The sequence below is a fragment of the Lepidochelys kempii genome, chromosome 16 (genome assembly GCF_965140285.1).
Source record: "Lepidochelys kempii isolate rLepKem1 chromosome 16, rLepKem1.hap1, whole genome shotgun sequence".
Lineage (NCBI taxonomy): Eukaryota > Metazoa > Chordata > Testudines > Cheloniidae > Lepidochelys > Lepidochelys kempii.
Window position 1 is genome coordinate 14,841,078 of NC_136395.1, and position 20,845 is coordinate 14,861,922.

The window sequence follows — 20,845 nt, forward strand, 5'->3', positions numbered from 1 at the left end:
CCTCTCCCAACACCCCAATGCACGCCTCCACCCACTCTTCCCTGGTAAATGAAGGAAATCTTTTGAGAGGAGAGATGCACAGGGAATTACAGGCAAAATTCTGTAGCAGCATACATTCAGCTCAGAAACGGAAGTTAACTCCCTTGTGATTGCTAGGTTTTTTGCTACAGCTATGGATATTTTTATAATCTGATCTTTAAAAGGAGGGGCAGCATATGCTTCATTAGTTTTTATAAGACCAGCTTATACATACACACACACACACTCCACACTATGTGAGAAGATCCCACACCTGAGCCTCAAAATACACCCTGGATCTCAAAATACACCCAAATTACAAAACATGGCACACAATCCCTGGGGAGGCTTATTGAAATGTCATGTTACTTACTTGTCACAAAGGGAGTTGACAGAGCCTTTGGAACTGCAGCCACACGGAAGGCAGAGCCCACTGGTTTGGTTCAGGAGATATCCTTCCTCGCAGTTTTCACACCGCAGACCAGTGTAGCCTTTGTGACACTCACACTGTCCCGTTGAAGTATTGCACTCATTCACACTTGCACTCCCAAGAGCACTGCAGTTACACAGATAGTCTGCAAAAGAAAAAAGAAACTGAAATTAACATGCTCAGGTCATAAAATGAAGTATATAAGCATTGGGGAAAAAACTCTCTGTAAACATGCAAAAATTTCCAGGAGCATATTTGGGGCAATCAGGCTTGCATGCTCTTTCTGCGTGTGTAGCTTTGAAACAGTGTTGCCAACCCCAGTCAAAGATGATCAGTCAGGGCCTCAAAACTTACTTTAAAAAAAAAGTTGAGACTATCCCATAATCACATGTCTCAAGGAGCTGGGGCTTTCAAAAAGACACCAAATATCACAAGACTCATGATAAAACTGCAACATCTGGCAACATCGCTATCTGCTTATATAGCCTTCAGCTCCACAGCATTAGAGCACCTCACAATTCATGGATTTATCTTCATCACACTCCAGTGAGCTAAGGCGGTATTATCCCCTCTTTACCGATGAGGAACTGCACAGAGAGTGAGGTGAAGGGCCAGATTTTCAAAAAAGCTCAACACATCGAGCGCTGAGCACTTTTGAGTGCTGATCGCAAATGGCACAACAACAGCTGTGGATATTGCCCAGGTTTCAAAATCTAGCCATGATGCTGGTGCCTACAAAAGAGCCACCAATCTCTTCTGAAAATGTGCCTCTGAGTGTGGATGCTGAACATCTGAAAATCTTGCCCTAAAATGACTTGCCCAGGGTCATACAGGAAATCTGTGGCAGAGCTAGGAACTGAACCCAGACCCGCCAAGTCCCAGTCCACTGCCTTAACCACAAGAAAATCCTTCCTCTCATTACCTAAAACAGAACGAAGCAATTTCAGCCTTGTTGTTGGCAGGCAGAACTCCACTAGAGTCACCACAGGGCTATCATCTTATCTGAAGAGCCATGCAGCCACGCACCCCCCTCCAACCAACTTCCATGGAAGTTCTTCATTTGGAAGGTTTACCGAATCCAGCCCTCAAAGGGCAGAGGCAAAAGATCAGACCACAAGTTCTCAGTCTACATAAACTGAAGTGTTTACAATAAAATTAGAATTTCTCCCCAGCAAACTAGAAATTGACACTATTAGTTACAGCTTCCTTTCTTTACTGGAAAATATTGGGCTCTTAATAATTTAAAGTATTTATCTACCAAGACTGAATTTTGAATAAGGTTCATGTCTGACATGGAAAACAGGCTTCGAGGGAGTTACGCAACACTGATTATTATTTACCGAGAGCAGCCAGGGTCCATGGCGCCGTACACATGGAGGCAGTTGCTATAGCCACTAACCAGAGGAATTTACAATCAAGAACCCAATCTCACACACTTTACCCCCAGGAGTCACCCACTGAAGCCTACTGGAGTTTTGCCTACTGGAGCACTGGAGGGCCTAAAATTAATAAAATATTTCAATATTCGTACTTCACAATTATAGTGTACACTTATGTCCCTATTCAGCAGTCCGTCCCTACTGAGCAAAGCACTTAATCATATGCCTAATTTTATGCACCTGTTTAAGTTTCACTGAAGTCAAGGAGACTTGAACACATGTTTAGCTTTAGGCACATGCTTAAGTGTTGGTCTGAACATGGACAGATTTCAGAATGTATTTAAATGTTTTGTTGAACTGGAACCTTACCGAGGATCTCAAAAGTGCCTTTAGAAATACCGGCATCCCAGAGAGAAAGTACATTTATCCATTCGTCAGATTAATTTACTCATTTCATGATGGCTATTCTTGGTATATGTGCTTGTGGAACTTGGGGTGGAGGAAGAGATTATAAATCAACTTCCCAACTGGTAACATACATTTAAAACATTCTTTTTAAGATTATGCCAAATTAGTTCTGGAATTAAATAACGAAAAACGGTGAAAGGAATGCTGGAAGCCTTCTTCTCATAAAGGGTTGAATGGGGAAGTACTGGGAACTTCCTAAGAATCAAATATCCAGACAGTTAAACGTCATGCAGCTCAATATTTAGAGTGATACCAGGTTTGTTGTTTTTACAGTAATTCAATCCATCAGATGCACAGATCAGTTTTGCACCAGATTAAGAGATGAAAAATTTTATCTCATTCATGCCAACATAAATCTGGAGTAACTCCACTAACATCAATAGTTATTCTGCATTTACCCCTGTGTAAGTGAGATTAGAACTGGGCCTGTATTTTCTTGGATCAGAACTGATTACTGAAAGGAAAACCTGGAGACCTGTAGTTATAGAGGTAAACATCCACTTCCCATCACAAGCACAAATTCTCATCTCAGTTATACCAGTGTGGCCTCATTGATTTTGGCACTTTGACTTCTACCAATGAGCACAGGTCATGGGCAGTTATTGGAATAAGCGGTCCCTTTTCAGTTTTTAAATCAAACTATGAAACACATTAATTACATTCCATACAATGAGTTTTTAAAAGTAATTAGTCATAACAAATTTGATAAAAAAGATGATGTTCTATCTAATTGAACAGTGTTCCTAGATGCTAAGAGGGCTATGAAAGTGGTGGAGAAGAGAGACAACTTTTACATATTGCTCCATATTCAGAAGATCTTACTGCTGCAGTCGCAGCATAACATAAATCATTGCTCGTTCTTATTTTACAAGGCTAGAGTCAACGTAACACGGCAGAAATGTCTGCGATAGCTTTCTGCTGCTCGTTGATAGTCCACCAGTTCTACAGGGAAAGCCATGGCTCTTACAGGCCAACTTCTCTTCTAATTGCAACTCAACTGACATCACTATAGTTTCTCCAGAGTAAAAAGGAGAATTGGACTATATCCTCTCAAAAGAGACCTTTTTTGGGTGGGATGGGGGGGGGGGGGGAGGGTTGCAGAGCTCAGATAATCTATCTAGCAAAAAGGTGCAGAAAAGCAACACTGGCCCAAACGATTAGCCAAATCCAGCCTAATTCATTCAAATGAGCAGTGAAGTGGTTCAAACTTTCAGAGTTTCGTGAGAGGAAGGGGAAGTCTAATGGTTACGGTGCTAGTCTGGAACTCGGGAAACTCAGGTGCAGTTTCTGGCTCTGTTACAAAAACTTCCTGCCTGATCAAGGCACTTAGGGCTAAGAGCACTGCCCTGCCAGCCTTAGCGGAGAGGCACAGAGAAACTAACATGGGAGTTGTGAAGGTAAATATACTAAGATTATGCAGTGCTCAGACACTATAGTAACGGGGGAGGTCATGTAAATACATTAGATAGATGAGATCTCAAGTACTGCAGCTGGAGGAAACCAAATATAAGTCATGCTTTGGATTATATTTTACATCTGCAGCATCTACAATGTTCTATGTCTTAACATAGCTTTCAAAACGATAGAATAGTAAAGACTTTGGCTGAGATGTTCAAAGCGGACTATGGGATTTTTGCAGTCTTTCATCAAAATTTCACCCAGCTCCATTCACAAGCCCCGCACTCTCCACTGTTAAAAAACAACAACTGCAAAACCAAAATTAACAATGTTGAATAAATTCTAGCGAGAGTCACAATACAATAGCAGATGTTCCATAAGTGAAAAAGAAAAGTTAATGTATCCATAGAATTTATTAGACCCCAATCCTGCAACTTCAGGCACACAGACTGCACCTTCACAGAGCACCTTCACGGAGTCCTATTCAGCTATGCACATGCGGTGCCCAACTGAATGAGGGTGAACCAATAGCCGCAGAAGCCAGTAGCAGCATCTGCCGGTCCACAAGAACTTGAAGGATAAGAGGTTATGTTGTGAATTATTCACTCCATTATACCATTATACCAGCAAAGTTCTCAACCATTCTGGTTCTCAACCATGCCCATCGTCATGGTGTCGGTGTGCCATAAGTGACAGTCAATAGGTCACAAGATTAGCCTCTTCAACATATGGGACTCTCTTTCTTTCGTCCTTTCTGGCGTTCTGTGACTTTCTTTGTTGCGCCTGTCTTGTAGTAGGTGACTACCTACCATTACCTACCTCTAATTACCACTACAAAAGTTATTTTTCCTCCCTTGCTATCCTACTGTTAATTGAATTGTCTCGTTAGACTGACATCACACTTGGTAAGGCAACTCCCTTTTCATGTATTTATACCTGCTCCTGTATTTTCCACTCCATGCATCTGATGAAGTGGGTTCTAGCCCACGAAAGCTTATGCCCAAATAAATTTGTTAGTCTCTAAGGTGCCACAAGGACTCCTCGTCGTTATTACTTTAGAAGTTAATTACCCTAAGATTCTGAAAAGACCGTTAATTGATGTCACACCACACTGTAGCAGGCTCATGAACTTTTATCTGTGGCCCACCCACCCTTACAGAAGGACAGAGTGCCACACGCAATGTGGTATCTCAAACACGAACAGGAAGAATTTATTTCCCACTCATCTCATCACTGAGGTAACAGATTCCCTTTTGAGAGCCTATAAATCTTGAGAAAAAGTTAGCTATGGAAAAATTAATAGAAGATGGGCTATATTCAGACACACTGCATCTTTCGTCCCTGATCAGAGAAGTTAAGCCATCTAAAAGAGAAATCTTTGGTCCTATCCAGCCCCTGACTGAGGCCAGTTAATTGGATCATCATCTATATTGCAAGAGTGCCTAACATACTCTAGATATACAAAGATATAGGAAGCAATGTCCCAAAGAGCTTATTATCTTAAAAAAAAAAAAAATCTTCATCTAGCCTTGGTCCCATCTATGTGGGGTCAGAGCTCTGAGTCCTTCTCCATTCCAGTCTGTTTTCAAACAGTTCATCAGAGCTAATTCTTTTTGTATGATATCCATTAATCTAGCTTTGGATCTTCCAACCATTCTCTTACTCTCCACTTTTAAAATTTAACATCCTGTTTCCTATATGTTCTTCTGATACTCTTTTCATATGCCCAAAGCATCTAAGCCTGGATTATCTCGGCTTTTCTATAATTGGTAGCACCTACACACTTCCCTTATTTCATTCATTCTGAACATGATCCATCCCAGTAACTCCAAGCATCTGTCTTAATATTTTCATTTTCACTGTATTTGAGATCTGTTCCTGTCTCTTCCTCAGTGTCCAGCATTCGGAGCCATATAACACTGCAGATCTAATTTCTATCTTGTAGATCTTACTGTTCAATTTGATCTACAATAGGAGAATACCTATCACTGCACTCACTTCTATCCATTTAGTCCAAGCCTCTCCTGTTCTGCTTAGAAGTTAGTCACCAAGTTCACCATTATCCTGTTCTATGAAACCTAGGTACTTAAACTTCTGTACCTTTGGTAGAGGCTGGCCCCCCAGACCTACAGTCTCATCTTCCTGCAGTGTATCATTGAATCAACAGACCATATATTGTTTTAGTTCTGCTGCCATTTCTTTCAAGTATACACCTCCCAACTCTTTAAACCTTCTTCCCACTTCCTCTTCGGTTTCCCCCACGAGCACTATCCCCTGCAAAAAGCACTTCCCAGGGTGCCACTCTAGATGTTTTCTGTAAGAGCGTCGCGCACCAACATGAACAAAAAGGGGCCTAGAGCCAAGCTTTGTTGCATTCCAACTCTTACTAGAAACGGTTCAGTTTCTCCAGCAAGGCCTTCTGAAACAGCATCCTCATAAGTGGCTGGACAAGTCTGACAGGCTTCTGTCATCTGTTTCACTCCCATACACCAGACGACTTCTCTCAGAAAATGGTCATAAGCCTTCTGTGAAGGAGTCCCCTGAAGTTTTTCTACCAGATGGCGGAAGAATGTGGCCCCGCCCAGTTCCAGTCCCTTAATGCTTAGAAGAGGGCCCTGCCCCTTGTAGGCCTTCTTAAGTCTCTCTGAGTCGGGGAATCAAAAGGAGACGTAAATACCCCAACACACTCAAGGGTACCTGCTTTTCAGGGGGCAGGGAGTGGAAGGTCCACAGTGCTGCCAGGGATATAGTTCCCACGTACTGGGTTTTAAGAACTCCCTCCAGCTGGGCTACTGAGTCAGGCTTACTCTGTCTGGCTTAGCCCGAGAGTTTGCTGCATTCCCCATAGGTTTGGGATGACAGTCTCCTGGGTGTGATATCCCCCGGTGGCTTCCAGAGTCACTCCAGCAGTTTCCCACTTAGGGCAATCATGCTCTTCCCCCTACAGCTGCCTGTATTTTCTTCCCTTTCAATGGCCTCCTCCCTACCATACATGATTGACAGGGCAGGGCAGGGCAGGGCAGGGCATGGCTAGCCTTGCCCTGCCCCCAGGGCTTCTGTGGCACCGTCATCTTCAGCATGGGGTCTATACACTCCATCAAACCTTCTCAAGATCGATGAATACTACGTGCAGTGTTTTCCTCTACAGTTCTCCCACACTGAAGAAAAATAAAAATGCCCTTGCTGCCCAGTTAGAATGAGAAACTGATTTTTGGTTGATTTTTGCAACACTGCCTACTACAAAAAAAAAAAAAATAATAATCAAGCCTCCCTCATGGTGTGGCTGTTGTCTGTACAATGAAGACACAATGATGGTCTCATGATTGGTAAGCTTCCTGAAAGCATGGAGTTTAAAGGCCAGAAGGAACCACCAGATCCTCTAGTCTGACCTACTGCATCATTAAATCTCAGCCCTTATGTTAGCAGGTCTTTGACCATGAAACAAACACTGTTCCGCTAAGTCAAGTAAAAGATTCCAGACGGCAAGGATTCAGACAACGGGCTTGATATGGAATACACAGGCTAGGATCTGCTTACACCAGTTACTTGACAGGGTGGAAAATGCAGCGATAATCCAAAACAAAGGAGAGTATGCAGCAGCTTTTTGTTCACAACCTGGGAAAACCAACGTTCAAGCTCTCCTAGCAGCAAGCCTGGTGGCTATTTCTGTGATCTTGTTGAACGAAAGCAGTCTAGGGAGGCACTGAAGTAGCTGTTACAGAACCTACTTCAGCCAGGCTCAGATCTGTTTCCTGTGCACTTTCTGCTGCCGAAACAGTTAGAAACCCTGAAAAATCACAGGCACATTCTATGTAACAGTGATCAGACACAGATGAGGCTTTCATGACTACTTCTTTCTTTCCATGGCTGTCTGCTCACAAATAACGCTTCATGCAACAGCCACAATTATGGGTCCCATATGAGGAGAGATTAAAGAGGCTCGGACTTTTCAGCTTGGAAAAGAGAAGACTAAGGGGGGATATGATAGAGGTAGATAAAATAATGAGTGGTGTGGAGAAAGTGAATAAGGAACAGTTATTTACTTGGTTCCATAATATAAGAACTAGGGGCCACCAATTGAAGTTAATGAGCAGCAGGTTTAAAACAAAAAAAGGAAGTTCTTCTTCACTCAGCGCAGTCAACCTGTGGAACTCCTTGCCTGAGGAGGTTGTGAAGGCTAGGACTATAACACAGTTTAAAAGAGAACTGGATAAATTCATGGAGGTTAAGTCCATTAATGGCTATTAGCCAGGATGGGTAAGGAATGGTGTCCCTAGCCCCTGTTTGTCAGAGGGTGGAGATGGATGGCAGGAGAGAGATCACTTGATTATTGCCTGTTAGGTTCACTCCCTCTGGGGCACCTGGTGTTGGCCGCTGTCGGCAGACAGGATACTGGGCTAGATGGACCTTTGGTCTGACCCAGTATGGCCGTTCTTATGTAGGTGGGGGAGTTTTAAGCTACCTTCATGCCCTCCCAATTTTGGGCTGCTGCAGGGTCCGGAACAGTTTTTGGAGTAACTCAGAGCAGCCCCAGCAGCAGCTTTAAGTTACAGTAGCGCCCCCCCAATGCTGCCTATGGCTTGCACAAGCCAGAATGGGTATCTGCCATTATCCTACACCTTCTCTTCCCTGGCTTCGTTTCTGGCATGCCCCCCGCTGTCTACAGTAGCCCAGCACAGTACCTGTGGCAGAGGAATTGGTTGTCTGCAATCTATTAGGGGTCAGGACAGATGGCCCAAATCCCACCTCACCATAGTTTTGATGTAAGAGGACAGTCTTTCGCTTGCTCAGGGTCACTTCTGACAATGAATCAGATCTGGAATAAAACTCTCCTTTCCTCTGTAGAGTTGGGCTTTTAGAGAGGGCAGCTGGGGTGCTTCTCAGAGGAAGAGAACTAGGACCGTGCCACAGTCAAGCAGGGAAGACACCCAGCATATGTTTTAGTGGTGAGCTAAAGCTGTGTGTGGTCACACTACAGCTTGGTAAATACAGCAAAATGTCCTGCAAATAATCAACTGAGTTTCTTAAATGAACAATTATGGGCCATACTCCTGCCCCTTTAGTGCTGACTTTCTGGGAACATTGGAGTGATAGAGGCTCTCTAGCACAAATGTTTGCAGAAAGCACATTTCAAATCCATGCAGGCTGGAATGCACTGAAACAGAATGTTAAGTTTGTATTCCAGGTGTCTGAAGTGCACCCATCCAATCAAGAACCAGAAACAATACCTTGTGACTCAGCCAACCAATCTCACCCTAAGCAACATATTGAATTTTTAACATCCACCCAAAGAATAAAAAATTCAAATAAATATTTGTCTACATTTGAATAAATTTGAATAAATGATGATTTGAGGGATATCCATCAAACAAGAGAAGCTAAATGTGTTAATATAATTTGTTCACTTCAAATTATTTAACTCTAGGGTGAAGTTTTCCAGCTTCCTTCTTATGAAATAAGACCTTAATGAGTAAAACCAGTAAGTAAAGATGTAATCAAAAGCCAAAGGAGATACTGGTATACAGAGGACAGGTTCCTTCTGCTCCTACCTACCTGCTTCTATCTTAAGCTTCGCAAGGTCTTTGACTTGACCCCACACGAGGAAAAATGGGAAGGGAAATCTAGTCTCAAAACTTTGAGAGATTGAGCAAGATCAGGCCCTCAACTAATACAAAAGACACAAGTGACTGACAAGACTCTTACTGAGCAATAAGAAAAAGGAGGACTTGTGGCACCTTAGAGACTAAGCAATTTATTTGAGCATAAGCTTTTGTGAGCTACAGCTCACTTCACCGGATGCATTCAGTGGAAAATACAGTGAGGAGATTTATATACACACAGAACATGAAAAAATGGGTGTTTATCACGCAACAGCAAGGGGCATCTATGGGCCAACCCCCTTTTGTGGGGGGAGGCGGAGGGAGAGGAGTGTATTGCCATCAAGGCATCAAAGTGTCTGGAAAGACTGAAAGATGACTAGGGAAACAGGTATGAAAATTCTAACTAGGAGCTCCAATGATGCCTGTAATGTAGTAGGGAGACAGGATCTGGCTGCAAGGGGATGCTTTACTGAAGCTTCTGGACAGTCTAGGTTTGTCTACACTGCAATACAACACCCACGGCTGGCCCATGTCAGCTGACTTGGGCTCACAGGGCTTGGGCTGCAGAACTATAAAACTGCAGTGTAGACACTCAGGCTCAGGCTGGTACCTGCGCTCCAGGAATCCGTGAAGGGGGAGGGTCCAAGAACCCAGGCTCCAGCCCGAACCTGAATGTCTAAACTGCAATTCTATATCCCCGCAGCTCAAACCCAAGTCAGCAGCTGGAGGTGCTTTATTGCAGTGTAGATCTACTACTCACAGACCCTGTAGTTCTCCAATTAATAGCCTGTGCAACCTAGTGTCATCTTACAAGGTCTCTCTATCCTGACCTGAACTAAGCAGCCATGGAAGGGACTGCTGACTACCCTATAGCACCTTCCTCCTGCCCCAACTGACGATATGCCTTTCAGTTACGGGAGGCAGACACCAATTGTACATGCTGCCAGGTTTAATAGCATGATCCACATTTTTCATTTTTGAATCACCTATAAAACAGTTCAGTCAAGTAGAAGACTGAATTAATTTTTCACTTCCTTTCTGACTCGTGATGTTCAAAGTGTACAGAAGAGATCCCTGTTCAAAGTGTACAGAAGTGCACATTTTAGCCATTTCTTTTTCATACAGACCATTTAAACCAGTGGTTCTCAACTGTGATCCACCGCTTGTTCAGGGAAAGCCCCTGGCGCGCCGGGCCGGCTTGTTTACCTGCCATGTCCACAGTTTCAGCCAATTGCGACTTCCACTGGCCGCAGTTCGCTGCTCCAGGCCAATGGGCGCTGCGGGAAGCAGCACGGGCTGAGGGATGTGCTGACTGCGCTTCCTTCAGCCCCCATTGACCTGGAGCGGCGAACTGCAGCCAGTGGGAGCCGCAATCGGCCAAACCTGCGGACGCGGCAGGTAAACAAACCGGCCCGGCGCACCAGGGGCTTTCCCTGAAGTGGTGGGGACCACAGTTGAGAACCACCAATTTAAACAATGAACGAACAGTTTTTAAATGGGTGAAATAGTCACAAATGGGAAAACAAAAGCTATATGTGTGAACTAGAATATTTAGAACTTACTTGCCAGGAACGTTCTAAAAGAGTTTAAATCATGAACACTATTCATAGTGTGCAAAATTTCTAAGCACTGGCATGAACAATGCACAAGAGATTTTATAGCATACAGAAGTACAAGGAGACTATAGTGGACATGGGTCTATTTCATGTGCACAACTGCAGAAAAAAATAATACCTAGTTCTTACAAAGTGGGGAAGAAATATTATCTAATGATTCAGAAAGCAGGGGAGGGAAAGGTCTCTAACCTGGCAGAACTGGGACCTCTGGCTTGCCAAGTAGGTTAACTTGGCAAGTTAACTGTGAACTTTCTCTATGCCTCAGTTTCACCATCTGTAAAATAGGTTAAAATAACTTACCTACCCCACTAGGCTGGGGTTAATGTTTGTAAAACATTTTAATTGGCCCAGTTCTTTAACACTAAGGGCTTATCTACATGGGGAGATTTCCCAGCATAGCTATATTGGAATTGCTCTTCTGCTATAGCTATACTGGTGTCCAATGTGGACACACTATTCCAGAATGAAACTGATTCTGATCACTCCAAAGTAGAGTAAATATTACAGAATAAAAACCACTTTCATTCTGGAATAGGGTGTCCGCATGAGGATTTATACCAGTAGCGGAATAGCTATCCCACTATAGCTCTGCTGGGAAGTTTTCCCACGTAGACAAGACCACTGGATGCTTTACACTATGTGCAAGGGCCTTAATATAAATAAGAATTGGGCCCTAAGATGTCTAGAATACATGCAGTTTTAGAAATACCAAAGAGAGCGAAAGAAATGCTCAAGGATTGAAGAATCCACAGTTAAAAATCCATCCTTTCTTTTTAATTCATTTTAAAAGTCTGCTGGCATTTCACTTTTGCCGATTGGTAGGAAAATGCAACGTTTTCATGACCGTCTGTAACCATATAAATATTCAGTCCGTTCTATTTAAAATTTCCATACTTTTAAACCACCCAGGCTGTGACAAAGCTAACTGAATGCTTCAAGTTTATAGATAAACAATATGAGACAAGGATTAAATGGAATGCTGGCAAACAACTCCAAAATAGCACTAGGCAACCCCCAGACTCCCAGCCTACTGGAAGTTCAAACTGGGAGTACATTTGTAAGCAATCGTCTGATACCCCTCAAGAAATATAATCATCGTGTCAGCAACATTCTTTTGATACAGGATCAAGGCACCTCTTAAGTAGCAGGCCTGAAAATTTATTAGCATACTTCAATTTTAATATCTATGTACCACGTCCTAAAGAGAGAGGGAAATAAAAAAATTACATGAATAATATGGAATATAATCATTAATGTCTCTGTGTACCTTGCTTAAAGCAAAATAATTAGAATCACAAACTTTCCTTGGTGCTTTGGGGAATTGTAGCTCATGAAAGAATGTGTTAATTCACACAGCGGCTTTAAATGAGCTGCAAAAAGCTGGAGTAAGAATAATCCCTCAATCATTTGCACTTGGGCTATAAATTTTGTGCATGGATAAATAGGGAGAAAATTTGAGACTTATATGGGCAAAATGAGAATGGAGCTCAAATTAGGTTCTGGGGCTGTTATTCAAAACATTCTTCTGTTTGCCCCATCTTCTGCAATTAAGTGAAGATGTGGAGATGTATATTGGTAACATCCCTTCACATAACATCTGCCTTGCCTAGACAAGGATTTGGAATGTGTTAAAGGAACACTGCCTTGTCCACACTAGGTTGTTAACATGTGTTAGCTAACACCTTCTAAAACCTAGTCTAGACAAAGCCCAACAATGGACTCCCTTGACAGACAGGATCTCGGTCCAACACTGAGCCAGGGCAAGGGCCTGGTGTTTGTGTAGGCATGTCTCATTCATGAGATTTTTGGGCCCAAATGGTAGCAATCTCATAGGATCAGCTGATTTCCAGGTCCCTTTAGAGCCCCAAAGTTGTATCCCAAACCTTAAAAAAAAAAGTTTAAAAGGTTAGTGACTGAGGGGCTGGATTTCTCAGGGTTAAGAACTGGCTGCAGAAATCTATCCCTGAAGTCAATGGAGTTACAAGTATGAATTTATCCTTAGTTTTCTGGTTCAAATCCAGTCCACGTCAACAGTCGCCAAAAGGGGAAACCATCTGATGGCTGTTTGCTGAAATGAGTTTGATCTTAGTCTAGCTCCCCATGGAGAGAAGTCCACATCATAGAAACTACCACAAGTAGCACTAGTCAGGATACTCACCAGCAACCCCAGCAGAGGGCTAAGGAATGAACTGGCAGTAGGCGTAGCCTCCCTCCTAGCTCTCAGAGTGGTCCCCGCAGGTTAGGGTTTGTGCATATTGGTAGGACAATGTAGGGAAGTTTGTATCCCTGCTGCTTATGCTATACCTGTTCTATAGTCAAATAGAGGACTTGGATCTCCAAGGCAGCCAGTCTAGCACCTTTCACATCAGGATTTCAAATAGGCTGGCGCTAAATTCACCATGTGAAGATTAACAGCAACAATGTCAACATTAAAGAAGCCAACTTCTCTCCTGGGCCAAGGCAGATTTTACCAATTCCTTGGTTCACATGGTAGCCTCAGGCCTTGTTTTAACTAATCCAGAAAAGCGCAGCTGGAGAGATTTCCTATGGCCATCAGGTCTCAGACAAGCCATGCTCCGTTTGATTCCCGGAGAAGAGGAAAGAAATCTGAGCACTCTGTTCTCATAACACCTTGAACAGACAATGCAGACCAGGCACTTAGTTATTATCTTCCACTCATCAGCCATCTTCTCTGTGCTGATCTTGAAAGAGCAAATGCAATTTAAAAAATAAGCCTCTTCAAAAGCCTGCCCTGTAAGCAGAACCCATCAACAAGGGGCTTATGTGCTCCTAAACCATGAGACCAAGGTCTTTTAATAGTCTGATAAACACCAAACAAGACAGCTGAATCCTCCTCTCATTTATTTCATTGACTTCAGTGGAATTACACCCATGAGTGAGAAAAGAATCAGGATGTCTGGTTCTTGAACCTGCCTTATCAGAAGGGTTAGCAGAGAGAAGTTCTTTTGGGAAGGAGAAAAGGGTTCCTTTCTTAATTCCTTGTCTGGGACCACTTGGAGACTGAGTAGAAAAAATATATATGTGGTTAAGTTACCAACTCAAGTGGAACCTCAACAGTAAGGCAAAAGCTGAATCACTAAGTAGAAGTTGACTATGGAAAGCTACACGTTCAAACTGCCTTCATAAAGAGAACAGACCCGATTTTCTTCTCACCAACAGTTGGGTAAATCAGAAGTGATTCCACTGCAGTTAATGTTCACACTGGTGAACACCAGGAAAAGAATTAATTTCATCATAGGGTGAGAATGACCTTACAAAAGTAGCCTCTAGGAAAATACATAGGACCATACTATCTATCCCTGGTACACTGAAGTCAGTGGAGTTACACCAGAGGCACATTTGGCCCATAGACCATGAAAGGACACATTTCACAATTCTAAGGAACAGAATAGAGAGCAGCAGACTAAAGACAACAGACTTCAAAGAAAACAGCCTCAGCACACTCAGAACTGGTAGGTTAGGTGGTGTGGGGAGAAAATTTAAGGGATAAAGGAGTTCAGGAGAGCTGGCAGTTTCTCAGAGAGACAATATTTAAGGCACAACAGCAAACTATTCTGATGCAAAGGAAAGACAGAAAGAATAATAAGAGCAACATGGCTGCATCAGGAACTCTTTAATGACCTGAAAATCAAAAAGGAATCCTACAAAAAGTGGAAACACGGATGAGTTGCTAAGGAAGAGTGCAAAAGAACAGCACAAGCATGTAGGGACAAAAATCAGAATGGTTAAGGCACAAAATGAGTTGTAGGGACATAAAAAGCAATAAGAGAGGCTCTATAAATACCTTAGTGGCAAGAGAAAGACAAAGGAAAGTGTAGGTCCACTACTTAGCAGGGAAAGGAGAGCTAATAACTGATGGTATCAAGAAGGCTGAAGTGTTTAATGCATATTTTGCTTCAGTCTTTGCTAAAAGGGTTAATGGTGACTAGATGCTTAATACAATATTAACAAGAAATCTGATGAGGTTCAACAAGGAAAAGTGCAGAGTCCTGCACTTAGGACGGAAGACTCCCATGCACCGCTACAGACTAGGGACCGAATGGCTAGGCAGCAGTTCTGCAGAAAAGGACCTGGGGGTTACAGTGGACGAGAAGCTGGATATGAGTCAACAGTGTGCCCTTGTTGCCAAGAAGGCCAATGGCATTTTGGGATGTATATGTAGGGGCATAGCCAGCAGATCGAGGGACGTGATCGTTCCCCTCTATTCGACATTGGTGAGGCCTCATCTGGAGTACTGTGTCCAGTTTTGGGCCCCACACTACAAGAAGGATGTGGAAAAACTGGAAAGAGTCCAGTGGAGGGCAAGAAAAATGATTAGGGGGGGCTGGAGCACATGACTTATTAGGAGAGGCTGAGAGAACTGGGATTGTTTAGTCTGCAGAAGAGAAGAATGGGGGAGGGGGGGATTTGATAGCTGCTTTCAACTACCTGAAAGGGGGTTCCAAAGAGGATGGATCTAGACTATTCTCAGTGGTAGCAGATGACAGAACAAGGAGGAATGGTCTCAAGTTGCAATGGGGGAGGTTTAGGTTGGATGTTAGGGAAAACTTTTTCACTAGGAGGGTGGTGAAGCACTGGAATGGGTTCCCTAGGGAGATGGTGGAATCTCCTTCCTTAGAGGTTTTCAAGGTCAGGCTTGACAAAGCCCTGGCTGGGATGATTTAGTTGGGGACTGGTCCTGCTTTGAGCAGGGGGTTGGACTAGATGACCTGCTGAGGTCCTTCCAACCCTGATATTCTATGATTCTATGACTGGGGAAGGAAAACAAATGAGAATAGGGATAGAACAGGTTAAAGAATATTTAGATAAATTAGATGTATTCAAGTCAGCAGGGCCTGGTTAAATTCACCCTAGGGTACTTAAGGAACTAGCTGAAGCAAATCTCAGGACTACTAGCAATTATCTTCGAGAACTCAAGGAATACAGATGAGGTCAACTGGGAGTAGGGCAAACAGAGTATCTATGTTAAAAAAAAAAAAAGAGGAGGTGGAGTGAGGGAGACAAAGCACCTGGAGAATCACTGACTAATCAGCTTAACTTCAATACCTGGAAAAATACTAAAACAAATCATTACACAATCAGTTTGTAAGCACCTACCAGATAACAGAGTGACAAAATTACTCTAGCCAACATGGATTTGTCAAGAATAAATCATTTCAGACCAACCTAATTTGCAGACCAACCTTCTTTGACAGGGCCTGAAGGGTTAAAATCCATTGCTGATGTAATAACCTGGTGTATGGATTTGTGTACAGGCCCAAAGTCCAGAGTTTGGTCAAGAGGTCAGAGGCCTAGCAAATAGTGATTAGCTAAGAGAAAGCAGAATAACCAAAAGATAACCTTGCTTTTGCTGAGATATGCCTGGTAAGCAAAATGCCAGATGTTGGGGGCAATAATTGTGTCTTATTCAAAGTTGCAAATAGAACAAAGAAGCCCTGTTTTGTTGTGTTAGTTTCTTCTGTAGGGTGATGTTCTTCCCACACATCCAACCTTGAGTTTATGAAAGGTTCAAGCATGTCAGTATAAGATATGGTCTCCTCCACCTCCCTTTCCCAGGGACCAATGCCTGCCTTAAAACACAAATGAACAACCTGAAAGAATCTTTATTGCCACATAGTTTCACTGTTTCTTTTCTTTTACCCCTAAATATGTATTTGTTGGACAATCAAAGGAACTACTTCATTCTTATGGACCCCAAATCAGAATTCAAAATATATACTTTATACTAATATATTTATTAAAGTACTAATTAAATGTTAAACGTTAATTTGTCAACTTGAGACCATGGGCGCAGACATTATGTAACCTTTGACCATTGCTACTGTGCTATCATGTCTTGCTGCTAGACCTATCCAGGGGCGTGGGACTGCCTACCCTGTCACTTTCCCCTGCCCATGGAAAATCCATATATTCCCTTGTAATCAATTGACTGACAGTGTCTCTGAGCCTAATAAGCAAGGTGACACTCCATCAGCGCTGTACGTAATAAACTCCTGTGCTTGACTTCTACATGGTGTGGATTTATGTCCTTCAGGGTCACTGGCCTAATGAATGGGGGATGGCAGGGGGAAGCAGTAGATGTGATTTATCTTGATTTTAATAAGGCTTTTGACACAGTCCCACATGACAGTTTCATAAGCAAACTAGAGAAATTACTGTAAGTTGGGTGCACAACTGGTTCAAAGAGTAGTTATCAATGGTTCGCTGTCAAACTGCAAGGATGTATTTAGTGGGGTCCTGCACTGTTCAATATTTTCATTAATGACTCGGATAATGGAGTGGAGAGTACTCTTATAAAATCTGTGGTTGACATCAATCTGGGAGGGGCTGCTAGCACCTTGGAAGGCAAGATTAGAATTCAAAGTGAGCTTGACAAATTGGAGAACTGGTCTGAAATCAACAAGATGAACAATCAATAAAGACAAATGCAAAGTAGTTCACTAAGGAAGTGAGGGAGGGAAATCAAATGCACAAATACTAGAGGGGAATGACTAATGAGGCAGTAGTACTGTAGAAAAAATCTGCGGTTATAGTGGATCACAGATTGATTATTAATCAACAATGTGATGCAGTTGCAAAAAAGGCTAATATTCTGGGACGTATTAACAAGAGTATCAGAGACATGGGAGGTAACTGTCCCATTCTAGTCAGCACTGGTGAGGCCTCAGCAGGAGTAGTGTGTCCAGATTTGGACACCACACTTGAAGAACGATGATGAGGTTGGTGTGACATATGTTGCTGAGGGATGTGAATAAGCCACGCCCCTGAGCAACGTAAATTACACCAACCTAAGCACCGGAGTGAAGAAGGCTATGTCAGCAGGACAGCTTCTCCCACCAACAGAACTACTGTCGCTTGTTGAGGGTGGATTAAGTCAATGGGAGAGCTCTCTCCCATTGGCTTAGAGCGTCTCCACTACCAGTGCTACAGCTGTCATCTATCTAGTGTAGTCATAGCCTGCCTTTGTGAGAGGTGGTCCCTTACACCAAGAGTTACAGCAATATTCAGGCTACTCCCAGTCCCAAAGGACAGCCGCTTACCCTAGGTCAATCACACTTTAGATCTAACACCAAAGACAACACTTGCAGTCAATCCTACATTAAACTATACACAGATTTATTAAAAGGAAAAGGAAACAAGAAAACTATTTACAAGTTTAAAGCCGGTAAAGATACACACAAAAGTTACAATCTTAAATTCAAAAGAAAATAGAAGCTTCTACAATAAGCAAGCTCTATATGTCCTTTAGGGCTAACCCAGGCTAAACAGTTGGGTACCTCTTGTTTATGCCTAAAAAACCTTGCCCTCCAGAGTTCAAGCAGCATAGAGATACTGTTCCTTCTTGTTAGGAATTTTTATTCCCTTTCACCCTGGTTCTCCAAGCTGCAAACCCAGCTGATGGGAGGAATTCACTTGCATGACTCATCTGGTGAGCAATCAACAAAGTCTTTTGTCCTCTTTAACATTCCACAATAAATTCATCTGGTGTTGATGGGCCTTCTTTTTTGGCCAGGATGAACACCTTCTGTTGGAGGTCAGCACTTTACTTAATGTCTCTCTCCTATTTGGTGATTTACACAGTCACAGAGGTTTATAATACAAATGCTTAAATACTACCTTACATGTGGGATACAGACGTTGTAAGTGAGATTACATGCATGCAGCAACTTACAAGCATTCAGTACAGTCTAAACACTAAGCACATTCTTATAATTTTAATACCTATTTTAACAACACTAACACACAGGTGAGCAAGACACAGGTGATTCCAGCCATGGGTGTAGCTACACTTTAAACGCTACACTGGCACAGCTATGCCACTTCAGCTGTAGTGTTTCAGGCCTCGTCTATGTTATATGGTCTATACTATGCTGCCCTGCGATGACCTAGCTGTGGAAACGCCTTCACTTAAATTTGACTCCCACTAACGTCAGTACCTCTTTATGCCGAGATAGTAACACCACTTCCCTAAGAGGCATAGAGTCACAGTTGATGTCATTAATCAACACAGTGTCAGTGCAGACACTGTGTTGCTTATGTTGACCATTACTGACTTTCAGAAGCCATCCCACAATGTCCCACACTGACAATACAATTGATACAAGCAGTGTTATTACTTGAGCCCCAGCACTTCTTTCTTGAAGAAAGAAGCACTGGTGTAGACAAAGCCAAATGATTACCTGGCCAAAAGTTCATATCAGAAAGTGTGTTACTTGCTAGCCCTTATTTACCTATTTAAAAAGTTTGTCATGCAAATCAGGGACAAGAAAAAATTACCATGCGATTTAGGTGACACACCTTTCAGCTGGCCAATGGAATTCACTAACAACCTACAGGCTGAATTTTGCTGGTAGAAACTATTTAGTGAATATTTACAGATAAATACATTTGTAGAAGCAGGACTGATTCACAAATGGGGGGAAGGGAGGGCTAAATTTGTAACAAATATGAATTCAACCAGTTCTAGGGAGGACAGATGGGCTTGCTGTTAAGGCACTAGACTGGGAAATCACTGGGGTCAATTCCTTGACTCTGCCACAGATCACAGTGTGACCCTGGGAAAGTCACTTAATCAGCCCTGCACCTCATTTACCCATCTATAATATAGGGGGATGATACTTCCTTAGCTCATCGGGGTGTTGTGAAGATAAATCTACATGGGAGGTGCTTGGCTATAGCAGTGGTAAGGGCCACATCAGAATCTAAGTAGGTGGAAAGCTTATGGGAGGACTCTTATGCATTGGAGGTGCGTTAGAGAGAACAAATGCTACATAGTCTGGCTTTGTTCTCAGCTCCCTTGTATTGTTTCAGGTTCCCGCGCACCATCCCCCTTGCTAGGATGTTCTTATCAGATCAGGTGACACCTCTGTTGGAACCTCCAGCTGCTACTTCAATTGGCTTATCCAGGAATCCTCTCCTCCCTCCCTTCCCATACCCCACAACCCACCCACACACCTTAGCGCTAAATGAAGAGGCAGTGATGTCACTTAGCTGGATGAAAAGCTCTTTCACTCATGCTGGCTCCCAGTATAAGTGTTCACCCTTCTGTTTGTGGGCTGCCAGCTTCATTGCTCCTCAACAGCTTTGGCTGAGATAATTAAGGATTCTTTTATCCGTGTAACTCACTTCAGCATAACTGGCTCATCCAGACTTGAAGAACAAAGGCTTTGTCTACCCTGGGATTTCTGCCATTTTGCACAGCTGTACCAATTCAAATCACTAGCAGAGACCTGATTTTTCACCAGTTCAATGCAATTTACAGTCATGCAATTTAATAGTTTGAAACCAGGATAAACTGCACCAGTGCACATAGCATTGCATCAACATAAACTGTATCTATCCCAGGGCTGTGCACCAGCTGGTAAACTACTGGTGGAAATCCTGCTGCAGTGGTCAATCAAGAGGATTGTCTTGATGCAGCTATACAAGGGCTGAAATTTCAATGTAGGCCCAAATCTGGTTGCCTCTCTTCTCCTGGTTTTACATGGAATTCTAATATCAGAAAATGATAGGATAACAGACATACAGCAAAAATCACCGTACACATGCAAGGAGGGGGGCATGGAATATAGAATGTCACCAGATTAATCATTCACCCCTTTCTTACACAACACCATACCTGATCCCAGAAAGTGCTTTTCCTCCTTGAACTTGTTTTGCAGAAGTTTGTGCCACCAAGACAAACCATTTGCAAAAGATGCATTAAAAATGGACAAAATATGCTGCATTGCTTTGGAGGTCGGGAGAGGAACAGATCTTAACTGAAGAGACTTTTGTAACTAAGTGTAGCACCTCACATGACATTTTTGGCAAGGAGGTGCTGTATTTATGTCACCAGCACCAAAAGGGCAGTAACAAGACGTAATATTTGTTTGTTTTTTTAGATACACTATCAATGCAACTAAATCAATTTTA

At 42.8% G+C, this 20,845-nt stretch overlaps 1 protein-coding gene across 1 annotated transcript in view; it reads right to left on the bottom strand.

The window, feature by feature from the left end:
- MEGF9 (multiple EGF like domains 9) overlaps nucleotides 1–20,845 on the bottom strand; it is an 81,099-nt gene that overhangs the window by 35,863 nt on the left and 24,391 nt on the right. Inside the window, exon 2 of the mRNA XM_073314811.2 lies at nucleotides 392–593. Within this exon, the coding sequence (XP_073170912.2) occupies nucleotides 392–593 (202 nt within the window). The remainder of the gene's footprint in view (nucleotides 1–391; nucleotides 594–20,845) is intronic.